Here is a 20,558-nt window from a genome sequence, read left to right as displayed (position 1 = left end):
CCACCAGTCCAGCCTGAGCTACAGAAGACCTTTAGAAAGCCACCCTTTAGAAGCCTAAGTGAGAGACTCCAAGTAACAAATCCTACCATTCCCTCAGGCAGCTGGCACCATGGATGTGGTTTCAAGGAGAAAGCAGGCTTCTTTGTATATAAGAGGAAAAGTGCAGAAACAACAACACAAAATTAAAGTTTACAGTGCATCAAGCCAACACATCCGGAACATTCATATAGATTCCCAAAGGCTCAGTTTCCTATATATATTCCTCAGTTTCCTATATATATTCCTCTGTTTACACTGCTTTGTGTTTATATCATTAAGAAAATCTAGAAGTAATAGATATTTCTCAGAAATTAATCTTACTTTTTTGCATAACTGTTTTATTTCTAAAATACTTCTTTCCTGAGTAGCCATGTGTGAGAAAAAGTTATGAAAAAAATAATGTGTCAACAGAAAAATGGGAATTTCATCAGTTCAATTCCCCAGGCTGATGGTAAGACTATGGGGAAGAAGTAATTTGCTTTCTTAAACTGGAGAAAATCTCAGAGAATGCTGAAGGAAGTTGTCATTTCAGTCAGACTTGGTAAAACAATTTCCAAATTGAATACAGAGCAAATGATGCCCTTGTATGAGAGGCAGACATTGCTCTTTGATTTACTTAAAAGCATCTGACACTTTTTCAGCTACCTGATTAAAAATGAGCTCATGCTGATGTTGTTCAGATATGTACCAGTTCTTACCTTCCCCAGCTTCTTGGTCACCAAGGTGCCTGCATGCACTATGTGCTGTTTTTCAAGCAGCTGTGATAATGATTAGCATTTTGATGGACACTCATTTCTCAGCCAGACGAATGCATATCAGTGCCTGGCATGATACTGTTACAAAACGTTATTAATTTCATTTGGTATCATGACAGCTTTTGCAAGACTCATTAGCTTCTGTCATGGAGATTGACTGAAACTTTCTTTACTGCCTTTCCTTTCTGGTTATCCAGTACAGAAATGCAAAGATAACTCCAGACTACTCATTTGTTGTTTCCTCACTGCCCTAGAGTTTGGTTAATAGTCCTGGCAACAGATCTTGTTTGAAATGTTATCTCAGAAACCTACAGACTTTGCTCTACTAAAAAAATACATATGCATATTTACCTTCTGATGCACGATATCTGTGTCTGTAGCTACCCTGGCAAAAATAAAACAGCCTCATTTTTTTCCCATATTTAGACTCATGGATTTTACTTGATCCCATAAAACCTGCTCAGGTTTTTGTACATTTGTCTCCAACTTCTTTGCATTACAGGAGAGATGAAGACAATGACAACTCAGCAGTCCATAAAGTGAACAAAATTACATCTCAGTGGTTTAAGCATCAAAATTAAAATATATCTATGTCTTTCTCTATTATGGGCTTATGGAGTTGTGGGATGGAGTTATGGATTTACTTGTATGGCAACTGCAGTGTATGTGGGAGAGCCAAGGGTTTTCTGAAATCCACTAGGTTTGCTAATGTCTATATATCTACATGCACAAAGCTTAATGTAGCTTAATATTTATCCCACTATTTGCAGAAAGGTGAGCACAGGGATACAAAAGGCCAAAGAAAGAAAACATTGAAAGACAAAGGTACATACTAAAAGGGTAGATTATACAAAGAGGAGAAATGAGTGAAAATTCATAGACCTAGCGAAGTACATAATGCTAGGAAAATGAAGATACAGATAACGCTAGTAAACGCAAATTCAAGTCACAAATTATACATTGTAATATGTTCCTTCTAAGACTTATTACAGTTCAACTGCAGAACTAGCTTGAGAAGTCTCAGGTCTGTAAGAATGATATTTTTTGAGCAGTAAACTCATTAGAGAAACAAAACAGAATGAAAACTAACTCTAGCATAATTTATCTGAGCTTGTTGATGATTCTGCTCTCAATGTTTCAAGGTGCAAAGGAATCACACAAGAGAACTGCATTTATGAGTCTTAAAAGTACCCATGACACCTTATTAGTGAGGTAAGAAGATGGTGCCGTCAACTCAAATATTCATGCTCTTTTTTTCCTGGTTTTCCCCCCTTTCTGGAACATGTAAAGGGGTACCAACAAACATGGAACAATCCTCAAATTAACCTAACAAGATAGTTTTTAGGAATGACCCACTGAGAATAAACCAATGTTCAAAGTATCAGGATAAACAAGTACTAGAGAGAAGACACAGAGGGTGGAGCATTCAAATGGAAATATCATTAAAAAAATGATAGTATATTAGGGATTTCACACTGATGTGCACTAGAGAAGATGCCTCGGCAATTAATTTGTATACTGCTATGACTGCAGAGGTTAGAGACAAGTATGGAGCTGATTTCTGACATTTTATACTCTCTTTTGGCCCCTTCCATACACACAGATTGAGCTCTTCATTTTACCTCAGGCAGTTTCCTACACATGGAGCAGTCAGCAACCTCTTAGGTTAATTTATAATGAGTGGAACAGAGTTATACATGCTGGTTTATTAGCCAATTCACTAGACACTAACACTGCTCTGAAACTCACCTCCTGGGCAATCATTGATACAAATGTAAAAAATATGAGGTTAAAATTGGGCAGGGAAATGCAGAAACAAACCATGAGCTGGAATGAGGAAGGCATCTCCAGGAAAACATGCCAAATTGCATTTTCTCAGTGTCTTTCCTGCATTCAGCACATTTACAGGCATTTTTGCTAAACTGAAATTCTGTATCACCTAGGTAATCATTAAGCCCCAAGAAATTGTCTGCAATTTAATTGCAATGGGTTCCTCTCAGCTGGCTGCCTGTATGCTTTCCCAGTGAACTCATTCCCACCACTCCCAAACAAGACTTGCATTGTTAAATCTAGGAAATGGCTACTGAGACTATGCAAACTTCTCTTGTGATCTTAGGCGCTGTGTCAACTGACCATGGTTTGTGTCAATTCTCAGTGCTAATGTCAGATCAGCTCGGGAGTCAGTAGAGTTAGTTTGAGTTAGTTTACTCCAAATTTAAGCACTGTGCAGTGCAATAGTTTACTGAGAGAAATATGCATTCCAGAACAGTGCTTCCAACTGTAAAGGCAAGTTCTGTATTGCATAAATTGTAGAATAATGTAAAATGTACAAAGAGAGCAATTTTAAAAGCTAGCCACCTAAAACTAGAACCTGTTTGTCACATGCAAAAGACACGTTTGTGCCCAAAATCGAGTAAAAAACTACTCTGAAGATTATGTTAAACTAAAGGTAGATGACTGAGGTGCACACAGTTATTAAGGGGTTAGGCTTGATAGCACACCTTTTTTCATTTATTACTTCAGCTATGCAATATAACATGTCATTGTTCAGTTTCTCAGAGAAACACTTTTGTCCTTTGTCTCACAGGTCACATTCTCTCATTCATTTCAGTATGCAAGGCACTGCTATTGCAATACCACTCATTATCATGCTGTGCTAATTTTAAATATGATTCCATAAAGTTTGCAAGGAAAAGGATTGTGCGAGGAAAGGCAGAAGGAAACTCTTCCATTTGGGGGTAAACAATAATCAGAAATTTATCTAACATACAGGTATCTAACAAAAAAAAGAAAACCTGGCTTCAAATACAAACAGTGCAGCCCAAATTGCTAACCCTCTTTTTTGTTCTGATACTAAAAGGAAAGTTTATCTTACCTGGTAATGAACTCTCTGTGTAGTAGAAGTTACTGACTGTAGGTCCTAGCAGGAGGATGAAAGACACAGCAATGATGAAAAAGATTAAAACAACAAGAACTGCTTGTAGTTTTATTATCTGAAGTAGTTGGGAAACAAATAATTTTGCAAGTATTTCTCATGGTTTTAAACATATGAAACAAACACCACTAAATACTCATGGAAAGCTCACCTGAAGTTTAGATTTGCATGCATTTGGTCAAAAAAAACAGGATTTAAAATATTGAGGTTATGTTAATAGCACTTTACCATATCACAGAGGTATTTATTCCATGGAAACTATCAAAATTTAGAGTACCAGCAACAAAACATGCTAAAATCTATAAATTTCTATTGTAATTTATTTATTTTTTTTCAAATGAGTAATTAATGCACTGAAGAAAGCCACTGGCAGTTCCCCCTGTTTCAAGACAACCTCATGTCAGGGAGGTCATATCAGAATGACCCTGATATTTAGCACGGTTAGGAATCTAACTTATTTTAATAAAGTTTTTGACAAACAGGTTTAGCTCATGACATAGCCTACCAAGAAGCCTGACCTACAGACCATAGCTCCCCAGTTGGTATGCGAGTTGGCAGAGTGTAGAAAACCTTGGCATCTCCATTCCCAGCAAATGGGTCTGAGCCAAATTAAGGTCACACACACAAAAAAGTAGCACAAACCCTGCAGAAAATTGGAGGAACACAGTTCCTCCACAACCGCTGTGGGTAATTCAACGAGAACTTCTATCTGTGCTTACTCGAGGGCTGTACTACTTGCCACCCGATACTTGCCATTAAGTTGCCTGAGCTTAGTATGAGATCACATTTGTAACCTGCTGGAAATATCATCACAATTATTTCATTGTAAGTCCCCAGCACAGAATACTTCAAATAGGTATCACTTTACAATACTGTTTTATGACTGATAATAATAGCACAACTGAGGTCTGAATATTCAGAACTTCAATTGATGAAGGGAATCCTGGCTGACATGCAAAAAAAGTAAAAGCCTGTAGTGAAATACTAAGGCACATATTCAGGTTGCCAGTGCAGAGTTTCGAAACCATAGGGAAGACAGTGGCTCCTAAAGAGTCCAATACGAGAGATGAGGTTCATAGCTCCTGTATAAACTGGACAACCTATTTAGAAAACTAAATAATGTCCTCACACGTTGTTGAGAAAGATCAGTAAAATATTAAAACCAGAGACAGTATGTTAATGAAAATCCTTTAGTTATATTGCTGAACGTATACACATTACAATTTGGAGTCTTCAATTCCCAGGCTGTATTGTAGAATGATCTCTCAAGACAATAAGGGCAACATTATTATTAGCTGCATCAGTATATTTTTCTGTATACTTGGAAAAATCTAGTTGTTATCTATAGTGTTTATTGGTGTCTCAGATTACTCCATGACAGTCTCAGAGAATGAAATTTACATAATTAGACCCACTTGAATACCATGTTGCGTATCCTTACATAATATACTTTCTAATCAATAATTTATATAGTTTCAGTAAGGTATGTGGAAAGTCCTGGTATTCCATTCCAGTTCAAGGAGAAGTAAACTTGCCCATCAATGTCCATTCTGTTATCATTTGAAAGGATTCGGTATGACTTTTCATTTCCTGTTTAGAAAATATGTTTCCATGCTACTCCTGCTTTTATTATCATACATTTTATGTTATCATCATACCCTGTATGATATTATTGTATACAATAATTCTAAAGTTTTACTTTCAGTGGTAGGTAAATTGAAATACTCTCAACATACGGTTGTAGCAACTATTAAATCTCTACACTCAGAACTGGAAGAAGCAGAATATAGGTTAATAAATGATATCTGAATTCTCCAAAATCTCACCTCTTGTAGACGGTCAATGTACATACGACAGGTCTCCAAGTCACAGTCTCCTCGTACAACTATAATTCCAAGAGGAATGGCTGGAAAATCAAAAGCAAACAAAAACCTCTTTAACCAAAGCCTCTAGAACTTTATAAGATTTACAGTATGCTTCGAGGTTTTGTTGTGGTTTTTGTTCTGGGTTTTGGGTTTTTTTTAATGTTTTAGAAAAGCTTTCTACTATCTAAGTCTTAACAGCTATTTAAAAGCAGGAACATATTATTCATCATTAGCTTGACCCATTTATAGTTATCAAAGATTTCAATTTTCAACTCTTTCATACCAACTCTTTCATACCAAACAAAGATTCAGTTAAATTGCTTACTTCATTTTCTGATGTCAACATCAATTATTAACTGCAAAGAAAGGAACATCCCCAGAACAAGAGTTTAAGGTTTGTTCTTACACACTGAAATAAGAGAGATTTCTTTTTCAGAACTCTTAAAGACCTACAAAAATGATTTAAACTACTGAAAGTTACAGCCTGATTTCAGAGAAAGCTGTCCAGCACCATATTTTGATGTAAGGCTTCTTTTAAATCAAAACAGACATTATTCCATCTACACTCAAAATGGATGCATCTCCATATTTTCTCAGAGAGAAGAAGAGAACTTATAAAAATACAGTAAATAATTCCTCTCAGGCAGCATTTTTTATAACAGGAGATTTAGGTTTCCACAGCCATTCCGTTCTTGCAGCCAAAAAAAATCCCAAACAAACCCACAAAAAGAACAAAAGACAAAAAAGTGTATGTGAGTCCACAAGGAAAGCACCAATAGAGCTGCCTACTAAGATCTCATTAAATAAAAAAACATATGAAATCTCTTGAGTGCCTGATAATCTATAAATGAATCACTGAATGAAGTTCTTTTTTCTCCTTGGAGGTCTTTAAACAAACAATGGCACAAAAAAGTAGGGGAGTAGCAGGAAAGAGATTTAAATCCTCATATGAAGTATCCCATAAGGAGAAGAGAATATCAACTCATAAACCATTTTCGTAACTGGATAACAAGAAACAACATAAAGTCACCAACAGTCCTGGGATAAATAGAAAGAACAACTGTGCTGCAGCCCTTCCTGCCATTCAAAAGAAATTGATTAAGAGGATGAGAGATTTATCTACTGAGAAGCTCTTCATTCTGATAAGAGAACAAGACAGCATTAACAGTTAATGGGGATTATGGCTCTTATTTTTGTGGCCCATTGAGACTAGAAGCACAAAGAGAAGCTGAGTGGTTTCAGGGAGGAAAGTAGGGGAGCACCTATGGCAGCCAAAGTCCTCACAGTCTTCAGAGGCCAGTGCAGGACACTGGAGACACATCAACAGTGCTGCCAGCATCATGTTTGAAAATCAGTTCGAACACCAGAAGAGCTATGAACCCAGGAAAACTAGAAGCAGGAGAAACAACTTTTAATGGGATGTAAGAATATAAAGCAGAGATAGGCATGAAGATGGAAAGAAGGGAAGAGCTCACAATTCTCCTGAAGTAACACAGATATCCAAGAGTGATGGCAGTCCTCCACATATTTAGAAATGCCAGATGGGAACAGTGCTCACTGTGACCTCCCAGAATTTTTCCTTACAGAATAGGGACTGAGAGACCAGTGAATGGAAGGCGGGCCAATTACAATATCTGCTTTATGTGCTCTGATGCTCTGGGTTATAGACTGATTCAATTTGCTTATTTATTATTGCTTAACCTGCTCTGACAGGAGACCCTTAAGGTCTTCGTAGGTACTACTGAATGGCTATCTCGTTTCAGTTCAGCAGATTCCTCTGCAGCCCTTACTGAAAGAAGCACTTGTTAAATTCATTTATAGAACTAAAAAAGTGAATTGCAGCAGACACAGCTACACCTCCACAGAGTACTAGGGATCTACACCACTGGCTCATAAACTGTCCCCACAGATGAAGTCTTTCTTCTACTGAATTCCTTCCTTCATAGAGGAATACATGCGTTTAACAGGGACTACAGCTTTGACCTGTCAAAACAATGCAGCTAACATGGAACTGCAATCTTTAGCTATCATCATTCCTGATAGCCCAAAGGAAAAGGACCTTAGGAACACTTGGAATTTTAAAGAAATTCACCAAAATGCTTGAAAAGAAAACACTAATATGCAATAGATAGCTTAGCGGTGACATTTATGGTTTTCATCTAACAGTTGAAGAAGAAAGTCGTGATTCACAAATTTAATTATGTCCCATCTATTCTTGGTGGTTATAGAACAGTTCTGGTCTGGATGACTTTGTCCTTACAAAGAAACATTCCCAGCCCTCATTTTTATCATAAAACACAGCAAGTATGCACAATGCACCACACAGCCAAGATTTTCAAAGTGCTTCATTGCTGCTATTTGAAAAAAAAAAAAGCAAATCCTGAATGATTGATAATGGGGCTGAAGCCATGGATTGTTGCTCATTCTGAATATAGGGCAGTGCTGTGCAACAGAGGAAAAAAAGAGTTAAGTTATAATAAATCAGTTAAAGACATAATATTAATTCACAAGGCATTCGATATCATTGTGGATGCTTTCACACGGGAGCAAAGAGGCTTCTACCTAACTGTGTGGGGGTAAGGATGTGCACAGTACAGAACAGTGCTGTGAGACACTGTGATTACTAAATATGCCAGGTTAGAGATGAGAAGATAAAGTCTTATATTAAGAGCACAGGCAGTGCAGAGCAACTTTCCCATACACCCACACACAGTCAGCTCCTGTGAATATATGGATGCATCCACACATGGGAACACGCCAAAAATAAGGGATAGTCTCAGATCATGAGCCAAGCCACAGCATTCAAGTGCCAGACATTTTTCTCCTGAGGCGCCTGTTTTTCTGGCCACTTACATCCAGCTTCCAGTTTTTTTGTGCCCCCCTGAACAATGAAAAGGACTTTGTCCAGGATCTGTGGATACAGACTCTAATGCTGCAGTGATGAGCAGCAGCGCAATAACCCCAGGAAATCAGACATGCAGACAGTTGCTTCACATTCTGAACCAGTACTGTGGAAAGATTTTTGTTCCTAGCAACACTAACCAAAATCACATATCAGCAGGAGGACGGTTCGTAGATGCAGCGGTATTGCTAGCACGATTCTCTAATTAACTTCCAGATTAGTAGTGATTTCTTAAGTCCTCATGAAATTAGCTATGGAATTTATAAACAAACAAATCTTCCACCTATTAACTGCCCATTGTGCTGAATACCTAAACCTAGAACTCTTTAATACTATTGAGGACAGAAATGGAAGAAGCCTGAATATGCTGCATATGGCACCATGGAGAAAAAATAAAATTCAATTAACTCCCCAATTTATTGTTATGAAAGGATTCAATTTGTGATCTAAACACACTGATTAACCCACTCAAATCCCAAATGAAACAGCCTCAAGACAGATCATTAAGGTAAATGTGAATGCCACAAAAACTCATTCCAAGTCTGGCATACCTCAGGGGACTGGGGAGATTAGACGCTGGGCTGTAAATGTTTAATGTAGCAAATAAAGGATCCTCACTACTGAAGCTGTTATAAGAATATCATTGTCCTGAGGGGTTCCATTGCTATTAGAAACCTGAAAGACCAAATAAATTCTTGGGACAGAATTCTAAAATATTCAGACATTTATATTAAGAGGTTTGGCTTTCATAGTATGGTTTTAAAACAACTGAGTTTGTACAAAAGGATTTTCTTACCACACAAATCTAAACCATGTGTCTCTTCAGATCCCTGTTTTTTAGCACTAGTGATCCACTTTTAAAATCCTCACGTCAGGAGGTAAAACGCAGTGGAGGTTATCAGACTAAACCAGACCACCTTTTAGAAGATAGTCACCCCCTCCAGGCTCTCAGTTACTTCTTCAATGCCCTGCCACAAAAAGGAAGAAGCTCTCTAATTCAGATGAAGAGAGAAAGGATCAAAAACACCACACCAAAAAGAACAGGTTATAAAAAGAAAACTATAAAGAGCTGAGAATTGAAACGGGCAGGGAATTGATATTGGGACTAAGACCTGAAAGAAGACATCTGTCTGAACAATTAGCAAGGATTTAGGATTAAGAAAAAGAATAGGAAGCAGAGCTGTGAGATGTATAGAAACAGACTAAGACAGGGAGGAAGGTCATGTGTGGGATGAGACAGCCAAAGGGGACAACCGGGACTCAAAAGGTAAGAGGAAACCAAATCAGAAAAGTCATAAGAAAAGGAAATGGGAGAAGTACAATATGAACAGAAAAATCTCACAGAAAGCACAAGCTATAGCATGATTGCCTGGAAAGTCTGAAATGGAACCTAACCTAACGTTGTTGTGTCTTCCCACTCCTCTAAGGTAAATATGTATTTGTATTTCTTTAGAATAGTGTCCGTCCCTTCTAGCTTAAAGGAGACCACAGATTTAGAGATGACAGTTTCCCCACTAGCTCAAAAGACAGGGGACTGACTGTGTTGAATATAGATATGCACTATGTGGTGTCAAGAGAGAGCAGACTTAGATCAGGTATTAGGAGAAAAATTCTTCCTGGTGAGGGTGGTGAGACACTGGCCCAGGTTGCCCAGAGAAGCTGCAGCTGCTCCATCCCTGGCAGCATACAAGGCCAGGTTGGATGAGGCTTGGAGCAACCTGGTCTAGTGGTAAGTGTCCCTGCCCACAGCAGGGGGTTAGAACTGGGTGATCCTTAAGGTCCCTTTCAACACAAACCAGTCTACGATTCTACTATAATTCAAGGATATGAGATGACATTTAAAGGGTTCAGACATGCTCTTTCCACCAAACCCAGGCAATGACATACCCTGTTAAATAGATGTTACTATGACTACAAAATCAAGACCTCAAAGTTAGGAAAAGCCAAGATTAAAGTTGCCTATTTTAGCACCTATGTGTATATTCATTCAATTAAAGGCTACCTCCTTTAATTATCCAACCACATCCTGTTTTTTCTTCTGTTGGACTCCTGCGTCTTTCTAATCTTTAAGAGAGAGATTTTGTATGTGTGTCAAAGTGAGAAATGTGATTCACTGTGCTCTCTGGACAAAGCCCACAAGGTCTCATCCATCAAAAGGCAAAAAGAGATGTGTCCTTCGACACAAGCAATGCCTTTGGCACCTTTTTTTGTCATTTCTGTTTCAGTTACAAACATTTATCAGTGGTTTGCATCTACATACACCAGCATGAAAACCTGGGAGCTCAGTAGCAACAGTTTCCAGTATTTAAGTCACTCCTGACTTCTAACCCTCTTGGTTTCGTTTTGCTGGGTGGCTTCAAGCAATCCATCCAACCCTCTCAATTTCAGAACTTATTAAATCATTGTGACAGAGAAATGCATGAACTGGTGCTTCCTTTACAAGGTGGAAGAGAAGGTTTGTAGCTACACAACCTATCTCACCTAAATCCATCCAGATCAAAGTTGCTTCCTGAAATAAGCACATGAACTTAGGTGGCTAATCTTCCATGTCTGACTCCATCTGCTAATTCAGGTTTCCTTCATTATGCCACCTAGCAGGAGGTCTTATGATTTGTTCTGCCCTTTACGTTATGGGTATTCGGGATGTAAATACCAAGTCCTCAGTGCTAGCCATTCCTTATTTATCTAGTGGTATAAAGAAATCATATGGTGTATTCTCCAAATTAACTTCTCCTATCAGATCCCTGAGCTTTAAAGAAACAGAAGACATTCTGTAGGTCAAAGGTTTCATAAGCTCAAAATGATCCAGCAATGTCATGCTTGCAGCCTAGAAAGCCAGCCATATGCTGGGCTGCATGAAAAGCAGAGTGGCCGTGTCACAGGAGGTGATTCTCCCCCTCTACTCTGCTCCTGCAGACTGCATCTGCAGTCCTGTGTTCAGCTCTGGGGTCTCCAGCATAAGAGGGACATGGACCTGGAGCAAGTCCAGAGGAGCATCATGAGGATGATCAGAGGGCTGAAGCACCTCTCCTGTGAGGACAGTCTGAGGGAGTTGGGGTTGTGCAGCCTTCCAGTACCTAAAATGAGCCTGCAAGAAATCTGGAGAGAGACTTTTTACAAGGACATGTAGTGATAGCACAAAGTGAAATGGCTTCAAGATGGCAGAGAGTAGATTTATACTGGATATTAGGAAGAAATTCTTCACTGTGAGGGTGGTGAGGCACTGGAACAGGTTGCCCAGAGAAGCTGTGGCAGTGTTCAAGGCCAGATTGGATGGGGCTTTAAGCAACCTGGTCTAGCTGAAGGTGTCCTTGTCTGTGCCAGGAGGTTTGGAACCAAATGAACTTTCAGGTCCCTTCTAACACAAACCACTCTATGATTCTATGGTTCTCAGACTATGGTAAGGGCATCACTGGTATGAGGAAGCTACAGTATCTCTGCACCTGTATACAACCCAAATTACAAGCTAGACACCCCATGTACTTGATAAGAACTCCTATGATGACCCCAAAACCCTCAGATAATCCACTGAAATTCAAAGGTAGACACACATGCATTATAGATATCTGACTACATACAATCAGGGAGAGACAAGAATTCAAGGTTAACATCATGTCGTGTTACACCACACACTCACCCACCCACAAAACAAGGAGGTTGCAGATAAAAGGGTTTTTAGATTACAGATAGTTCAATTGTTATACACATGAAACAATGTTTCTTCAAAGATTGAGTTTTAATCCAGTGTACCATTTTATTCAAGAGGAGATAAGGAACAGCTGCCTCTGTGTAAAAGAAAGTGTGGGAAACCTGCAGCCGTTAAAGCTGAGGATTATTTCTCAGTTGGTTATGTCATACCCATAGCAGTTGGGTATGATTTGTCCTTAAATCTTAGTAATATTGAGCAAACTAAGATTGTTCTGAAAGAAAGGGCATACAAAACAAGAAATTAGAAGCAGTAAAAAATGACATATTCTATTTTAAATAAAACAGCTGTGCTGTTACTGCTGATGGCGAGCTATTTCACCACTCCATCTTTATGGTGCAAATGTACAGTAGAGTTGGCAGGAAGGACTGCGAAGAGGTGAAGGCAACATGGTTACTAACTTGTTTATAGTTGTTGGTTTGCTGGTTGGTTTGTTTTGGGTTTTTTAAATTTGATTAGTTTCTGCACATACATCCATTGTCAGGAATTTCTTAGTAACTTTTGAAAGGGATAATAGACTGTCAAACAGAAAGATTTTGCTATTTTAAAAGTAACTCAATTGTTCCTGCACAGTTCTGCTTTGGATCACACTTTCATGCAATAACAGAGATCAGAGAGAGTACACAGAACATATGCAGGCAAGAGAGACAGAATTACATTTTGACCATCTAGAAAGAGAAGTTGAACTGACTTGTTGAGTATGATAGTCTTGGTTATGGTTGTGTAATGTAATGTACAAGTATACTGGGCAGAAGTGGTAAAACAGGTAACAAGTGCTTGGGGCATGTATAGGGAAGTGTTAGAGAAGACAACTGCATTTCCAGAGAAGAATATCACAACATAACTAAAATGTTAACATATATCTCTTTCTCAAAAGGGCACATGAAAGCATTCACCCCTCTTTGCCAAAGGATCAATAAGCATCCACTGTACCATCATCAATCATCCCAGAGACAATACTGAGATGTTGACAGAAGAAAGAACGAAGGAGAAAGAAAGAGCATGGGGGAGGGAAGAAATGGTCAATTCAGAAATGGCATCTTGGTTAAATGCCAGCTGCAGTGACAAGGAAAGTAGAAAGCAACAGAAGGAGAATGGGCTAGAACAGTTGTGCCCTTCAGGGGACAAAATTACATTCTTTAATTGCTCAGGAGGCTTTCAAAATGAGGTGTCTACCACCAGCAGAGTGAAGATTAATCTTGACGGAACACTTTGTATGACGAGTTGTTATATGTCAGGAAGTGCAATTTTAGGTGAAGTGGTTGATAGAATCAAATCAGTATTTCAAGCAAACAAGGAGAGTGAAATGTGTTTACTGATGGTTAAAATGATACAGATTATTACACTGATGTCGGAGCTTTCAAAACTCTGTTATGGAGACATGGAACACGCAAAAATGATAATAGAACCTTTGCTATTTTTCCTTCAGGGACAACTCCTTATTAACTGGCTTACTTTTCCTGCTCAGATTGCTGTGAGATTCTGGTTTAGTTTTCACATTATTTAGGGAGATAGAAGTGGTTTTAATCCTGTGGACAGGGAATGAATATTAAGTATAGTATTCCAGAATTCAGTTGTTTTGTTCAGTTCAGTTCTGCCAAAGGCTGGACAAATATGTAAACTGAGTCTCTGTAAACAAGCATCTAGTGAGACATACATGGACCTGAGAGCTACAGTTATGATGAAATAAGTTAACCACACTTACAGGAACAGGCCAACAGAAGTGCTCTTGCATTTTGTTAGTGCACCAGTATTATCTGCATTTAAACTTTCAATTCAGACTGACAAAACTTCAGTTATTCACCTGACATGCAAATTTATTCACTTTCACTCCCCCCCCCCAATATCTTTCTTTGACAAAGAAAAGAGAGTTGCTTCTCCTCGCTCAGCACTTCCCTCATTTTTCTTTGTCAAGTCACTTTCAGTGACAATGCTCCATGGAATGATTTGCTGATTAGGACATAGAACATTTATTTCATATAAGTATTAAGCATATGATAGACCCAGCCAGGTACTAATCCATAGGCCTACCACCAGAAGACCGTTTAAAATTTATCCAATGAGCTGTGCCAGAAACTTACTGCAAATGACCTGCCAATGCCCAAAAGCAATATTTTTAACTCTTGGTGGACAAACATCTACTTTTTCAATGAAAACTTCTTCAGCGCACACTCAGCACATGAACAAATTTCTGAGAAACCTAAAGCCAAACCTCAGATGCGCTAGGTCATTCTCTGGCATTTTTTTTTTGTCTCATCATTCTTATGCTTTTTTGCAGCTGACAACAAATACGCATTTACAACTGCAGTGAAAACAGTGTAAAAAGGCGTATATTTTGTGTCACACTATGTAAATGGCTTTGAAATACAAAAACACACACCAATTTTACATCCATAGTGAGGATAGATGAGGATAGTTCTCTTCAGATGGGAAACCATAAGAAGAACCATAAAATTAACAAGGTTGTTTTTGACCGAGTTGGATAGATGTGGGTTCAATGTAGCCTGAAATTTACTCAAGGTCAAGCTCTCAATTTAAACTTGAAGAAGATTCTTCTCCAGTGAGCCATAAATCTCATTCTTCTCAGCTCAGTGATGAAGATTTTGATTGTTTTAACTATAAGCAAAATTCACTGACAGAAGCTTCATTAAAGGCTGTCAGAACCTACATTAAAATGTAAGCCATTTTAGTTCTTTTGTTGGAAGGTGATCTGGGAGAATAAGCACGGGTGGGACTAAAGGAGTGAAACTGAAACAGTTTAACTATCTTTCAATAGTAAGATAAGCAAACCAATTAAAAGGATTGTCATCCTGTAATTACCAGAGTGCTCTGTATTACAGAGGGAGCTGAAGCTTTGTTGCACAACAAAGTGTTATGCTTGTAATTTTATATGAATAATGAGCCAGATGCATGAACAAGACTATTAAATTGTTATCACAAGCAGCCGTGTCCCTCATTGATTAATGACTCTGTGTGTCACCAACGAAAGGAACTCCATTTTTAAGTGTGGATTGTCATCATCAGTGTTGCCAGAGCAACCGCTGTCTGCTTTTGACTTGCCCCTGTATGTGGCAATTAAACCATTACATGAGGAAACAAAACAGTGATTATTCTCTTTAATAGAAAGCTGTTAAAGAATAAGAGACTGAGGAAACCAGATTTGTTTCCCAAGACAAATGCACCTGAGCAAGATCACGTTCAAGGTCAGAGCACACGCTTAGTATGAAATTTATCATGGGCCCACACATTGTTTCAAATTTGATGCTAATCATACAATCTGGAACAGTTTTATACACTTGCAGAATCCCAGAAGAACCAACAGAAAGACATGAATAAAAAAAAGCCATAGGTGTTAAAACCACTTATTTTATAGGAAATAAAACCAATTTACAGAACACATAGTTAAGAAAACAGGTGAACTGTCTATATATACTCTTTATACAGAGGTTATTTATAAAGAGAGAATACATATGTGCATACACACAAATAGATGAATAAACATTCCAAAATGTATGCTTGACCCTGTGTTTGGGTGGTTTTTTTTCTCGTTATTGATTTTGTTTTGGGGGGGTTTTGGTTAATGCAAGATTTATACAGAATGTTCTACAAAAAGCAGCTACAACCTAGCTTCTTCAAACTTACAAGCTTCTCGGAGTTTCTCCTTGTCGTAATGTAGCCCCTCATATTCTTGTAAATTGATCCTGTTCACTCTGATCCGCAGGCGATCTGGGATGGAATGAGGACTGCAAGAGAAGAAGAAGGCTTCTTAAACAAAGTGTTCAATTGAAGAGCAAAACAAAAACAGGTTATGAAGTGATTTTAACTTTTTCTGAACATTATAATGAGAGAGGAGAAAAGCAAGCCTCTTAAGGGCTGGGGCAAGTCTTCATTACGCCCATCGCTTTGTTTGGGATTATGACTACACACTGTACAATGACATAGACATTACACCTTAAGTGATAAAATAGCATTTGCTGTATGTGCGGTCTGGAACTGCAAAGGTTTTCCTGATTTCTCTAATCTCCATATACCTACCCCTCCCCCCTGCAGTTTGCCTTTTTGTGCATCCCTTGGCCCCTACCACAGCCAGTAGATGGGCCAAGCTGTGGTTCAAGACACAGATGCTTTCTTGGGAACTTTCTCAGGACAACCATTCTTCTGCCCATGAGAACATCCACCCTCATTCCTGGAGGATCCTCATTCAGCATCTCTGTTCTGGGAAACAGGCAACAGAACTGTGGCAAAGAACTGTATTTCCAGAGTAGTGAGTCCAACACATAGAACCCAGGAAGACTTTCAAAAGCAAGCAACAGTACAGGAACCTCATTTCTACAGAATTCAGCCAGATCTAGATACTTCAACTGTCTATATAATTTTGAAACACTCAATAGGTCCCTATATATAAATTTAAGCAGCAATATATTGATAGAAAATTGCCCTGAAAAGCTTTGTTTTGATTTCATTATGGCTTCCACCTTGTAACTAACCTATTATTTGATTTCTTAAGTTTAGCTGAATACTATGTAAACTAACTTAGCCACATTTGCATTTTTTACTTTTAAAGAAAGAGAGATAACCTGTGTATTATAATGCATGATAAATGTCTGTCCCTTAAGTATTGGCCCCTGGGTCAGTTAAAATTCTATGCTTCCACAAAAGGTCATCCATTTTCTCTGTTTTAATCTAGTTAGTAACAGAACTCTGCCAGTGGTATTATTGCCTAATACACACACTGCCTTTAAAAGTTAAAAGGTGCACTGTCATAAATATGCATATTCACTGCTTTGTCTCAATTTTAAAATATTTGACCTAGAGCACTTGCACTGTTAATGCAGGACAGGCCACCTCTCACAAATGAAAACCTTTTTTTTTCTTTTTAAACAAATGAACAATTTTCTTTTTGGCTAGAAAATGCTGCAGACCTAACAAAACACATGGTTTGTGGCCATCTCTTGGTAGAGCTTCTGGGATTGAAATCAGCAATTATTTCAGTGTTACCTTACTGCATGCTTTGTCTCTGTTGGTGTAAACAGCTCTGTCACATCTGAACAGATGAAAATAAAGATTGAAAATTAAGTCCCAGTTAGAAAAAGCTTTATTGGCACAAGTGCTCTTTGCCTAACAAGTAATAAGAATAAGGAATTGAGGGTGCTTCCAAACCTGGAGTGCAAGACAGCCCACTGGAAGGAACTACACTGAAGAAATTCACATTCTGAAAAGGAGTTTTTATATTAGTGATGAAAAGGAACCTAAAATACATGAAGAATAGCCTAGAAGGAATCATAGATAATGAAAAATAAATACTTAACAGTAGCGGCAAGACTGACACACTCAGAACTATATAGGCTACCAAATGTTTTCCCTATCCTGACAGGGACTATTGTGTTCAAATGCCCCAAGATACCAGAAAACTGTCCATATTTAGACAAGCTTTTACAGTCTGATGACAGACACCTGGGGTGGTAGCTTCCAAAACAGCTTCAGGAGGCAGTTTTAACCTAGGTGCTATTATGCCATCCTATAACAGACAGTCTCCACCTGGAGGCTCTACTGCTGGCTCAGCAACTCTGAGAACATAAGTGCATGCAAATGGAGGGGAAAGGTGCATAGATGGAACAAGAAGATAATTGCACTGAGTCTGACACTTTATTTCTTTTCTTTTTAAAACAAGATTGAATGTCACATCACTGGCTGAAGAAATGAGGGAGCTATGTTCCCTTCGAAATTCTATAAAATGCAAGTTTCAAAAATGAAAATCACAAGAGATTTTATTTTTAGCCAAGAAATAACAAGAAATGTTTAAGTGAGAAAACCCAGGAATTTAATTACACAGTCTTTGTCTGAAGGGAGAAAAGAAATTCACTGCATGTAGTTCATGAAAACAGACTGAGAGGTCTGAAAAGTGGAGTCTTTTATGCACTGGTACAAGACAGGAAGAAGCTATGTTGCTTTTCCCATAATGTTCTGCCACTGCACATTGGATGAAGGTAGCTCAGTCATCCAGCTACACAACCTGAAGATTGTTCATAGCTTCTTGTTCACAGATTGTTAACAGTTCACAGATTCCAGATTGTTGTTAGCTCCTAGTTCACAACCTCAGCACTGTTGGTAGCTTCCAGTTCACAACTTGGGGATTGTTGGTAGGTATCAGGAAGGGACTGCTTGTAAACTACCTCGACTTCTTTCAACTCAGCTGGGAGGCAATGGGATGAGGAGACAGGTTTGTTTCTGATTTATTTGCAAATACTCTTTGTCACAATACAGTTGCTGGTTGACATTATATTATGTCTCACTAAATCCTATTGCCTATTCAACACAGCTTTGGCTCTACAATTCACTGTGTGGGTATTGATTCCTTGTGATATCAGACTGGCAATTAACACCAGGGGATGTTGTCCTCACCATCCAGCTAATGAACTTGTTCACTCACAGAATTCGTGAGCACCATACAGAGATCTATTCAGGGAAGCTGAGCAAAATGCTTCCACTATCAATACTTCTGTAGTGTTCACAGATACTGTATAATAATCCATATTATTATACAAATTGCACAATTTATCTTGCTCAAACTCAGCATATTTAGAAACCACAAAGATTAAGTGCATAAGTGTGGCCATGTAAAAGCTAATAATAGTGAGATGAATGTCACTGAAAGCAAATATTAGTACCACATTAATAGAAATGCATATTTCTAAACACTGTATAAAACAACTTGCTCAATTATAATGAGAGGAAGAATAGCTTTCCAGACAGAACAGCAGATAATTTATTTATAAACTTGGGGAGATTGCTGAACTGCAATTCAATCTAAAATATTTAACTTTTTTTACACCTATTATTCTTCAAAACAGCGTATTACATAGTCAATGAAAAGTAATTTAAAGTATAAACGAATTAATTCCATTACCTCCTAAAGAATCTAATTAAGAACCTCATTCCTCAAACTCACCAATCCACAGAATTGCATCCTAAAGGTCAGATACCCCATGGGACCATAAATACAGATTGGGGTCAGCTGAAATGTTCTGTTCATTCATGTTGATTAGCTATAACGGTTTCATTTAAACACAAACCTAAATATCAATCTTCTCAAATCAGAAGCACAGATAGGATAGTTTACCATATTGAATTTCATCTGATGAACTTTTGATTAGCATGGACCAGCAGTGCACATTCAAGGAATTATGAAATAACAACCCAAATGAGCCTCGTAGAAAAGCTATGTACATTATTTAGTTGGAACAAACTATGAAAGATTTTACGGAGATGTCATGAGGTCCGCTCCAAATTATTCTACTCATTAAAAAAATATATTATTTCAGTAATAGAGAATTATTTTCTTTCCTTTTTTAGTTGAAAAATGGCTGAACAGCACAAAGAAATTGCATTATTTTCTATCAGTAAAACAACATTTGACTTTTCTATGAGAATACATATTACCACCTAGATATTGAATTATTCCTATTGTAAAGTAAAATGCATGCTTTCTGGAAATTCTTAAAACTTGCAGGCATTCATTAACATAAATCATAATTTAATTTTTATGTTTTTTCCTGTGAAAAGATATCCATTCCATGGTACACCAGGTTACACATCAGAATCAGAGCCACACTTTTTACTGGGATAGGTCTTAGAAAGTGAAAGTAGGTCTTAGAAGGTGAAGACATTTTTAGCAACACCCACCACCCTGCTAGAAAGTGCTTACCAAAGAAGAGATATGCTTTTGTTTCCCTCCTATGCCTGAACTATAGCATTTTAGGGATTCTAGAAATGTTACTATCACCACCACCCCCTCAAAAAACCCCACAAACAACCAAAACTTCCAAACCTAAAACCACAGAGCTTTGACAGGAAAAAATGAGGAGGGCTTGGTTTTGTTTTGTTTTTTTTTTTTAATCACTTTCATTCTACCACTTCTGGTTCAAATCCCCGGAAGCAAAGCCACGCTTACCTATTCTGAAACCCCCAGCAGAAGATGATCTACCTTCATTCACTAAGAAAACATACTCAGCTTTTGATGAAGCTGTGACTTCCTCCTCTCACCCCTATTAATCATGCAGTAACAGGCAATCCAGAATCCAGACAACTCATTTGGAGCACAGCTGGTTTTCCTAGGAAACTTGCTCCTGCCTCCAGTTACCCAGGAAAGAAAACAGGCACAGCAAGTTTGGGTCCTGCCTAAGGCTTGACACTCCTGCACAGCAACCTGCTAACATTTCTGCCCTGCCACCAGGTTGATTCAACTGGAAAGGTAGACTTTTAAATTATACAAGCCCTAATCCCTATATCAATAATTTATGAAACCTGGGAACCATTTCTTATGCTTTGTGCCTGCATAGAGAAAGAAAAGAATAGT

The 20,558-nt window shown here is 38.1% G+C and overlaps 1 protein-coding gene across 5 annotated transcripts in view; it reads right to left on the bottom strand.

Moving 5' to 3' along the window:
• Nucleotides 1–20,558, bottom strand: part of DGKI (diacylglycerol kinase iota) — a 208,261-nt gene that overhangs the window by 55,284 nt on the left and 132,419 nt on the right. For all 5 annotated transcript variants that reach the window (XM_061372000.1, XM_061372002.1, XM_061372001.1 and 2 more), the window contains 3 exons: nucleotides 15,845–15,945; nucleotides 5,556–5,635; nucleotides 3,670–3,714 (listed from right to left, as the gene is read on the bottom strand). In XM_061372000.1, coding sequence (XP_061227984.1) covers nucleotides 3,670–3,714; nucleotides 5,556–5,635; nucleotides 15,845–15,945 — 226 coding nt within the window. The remainder of the gene's footprint in view (nucleotides 1–3,669; nucleotides 3,715–5,555; nucleotides 5,636–15,844; nucleotides 15,946–20,558) is intronic.

This window comes from Neopsephotus bourkii, unplaced genomic scaffold, assembly GCF_033783945.1.
Source record: "Neopsephotus bourkii isolate Nb327-2 ecotype Australia unplaced genomic scaffold, CSIRO-AGI_Nbou_v1 NB_1589, whole genome shotgun sequence".
Taxonomy (NCBI): domain Eukaryota; kingdom Metazoa; phylum Chordata; class Aves; order Psittaciformes; family Psittacidae; genus Neopsephotus; species Neopsephotus bourkii.
The sequence above is the reverse complement of the archived record's forward strand: the minus strand, read 5'-3'. Positions and strand labels throughout refer to the sequence as shown.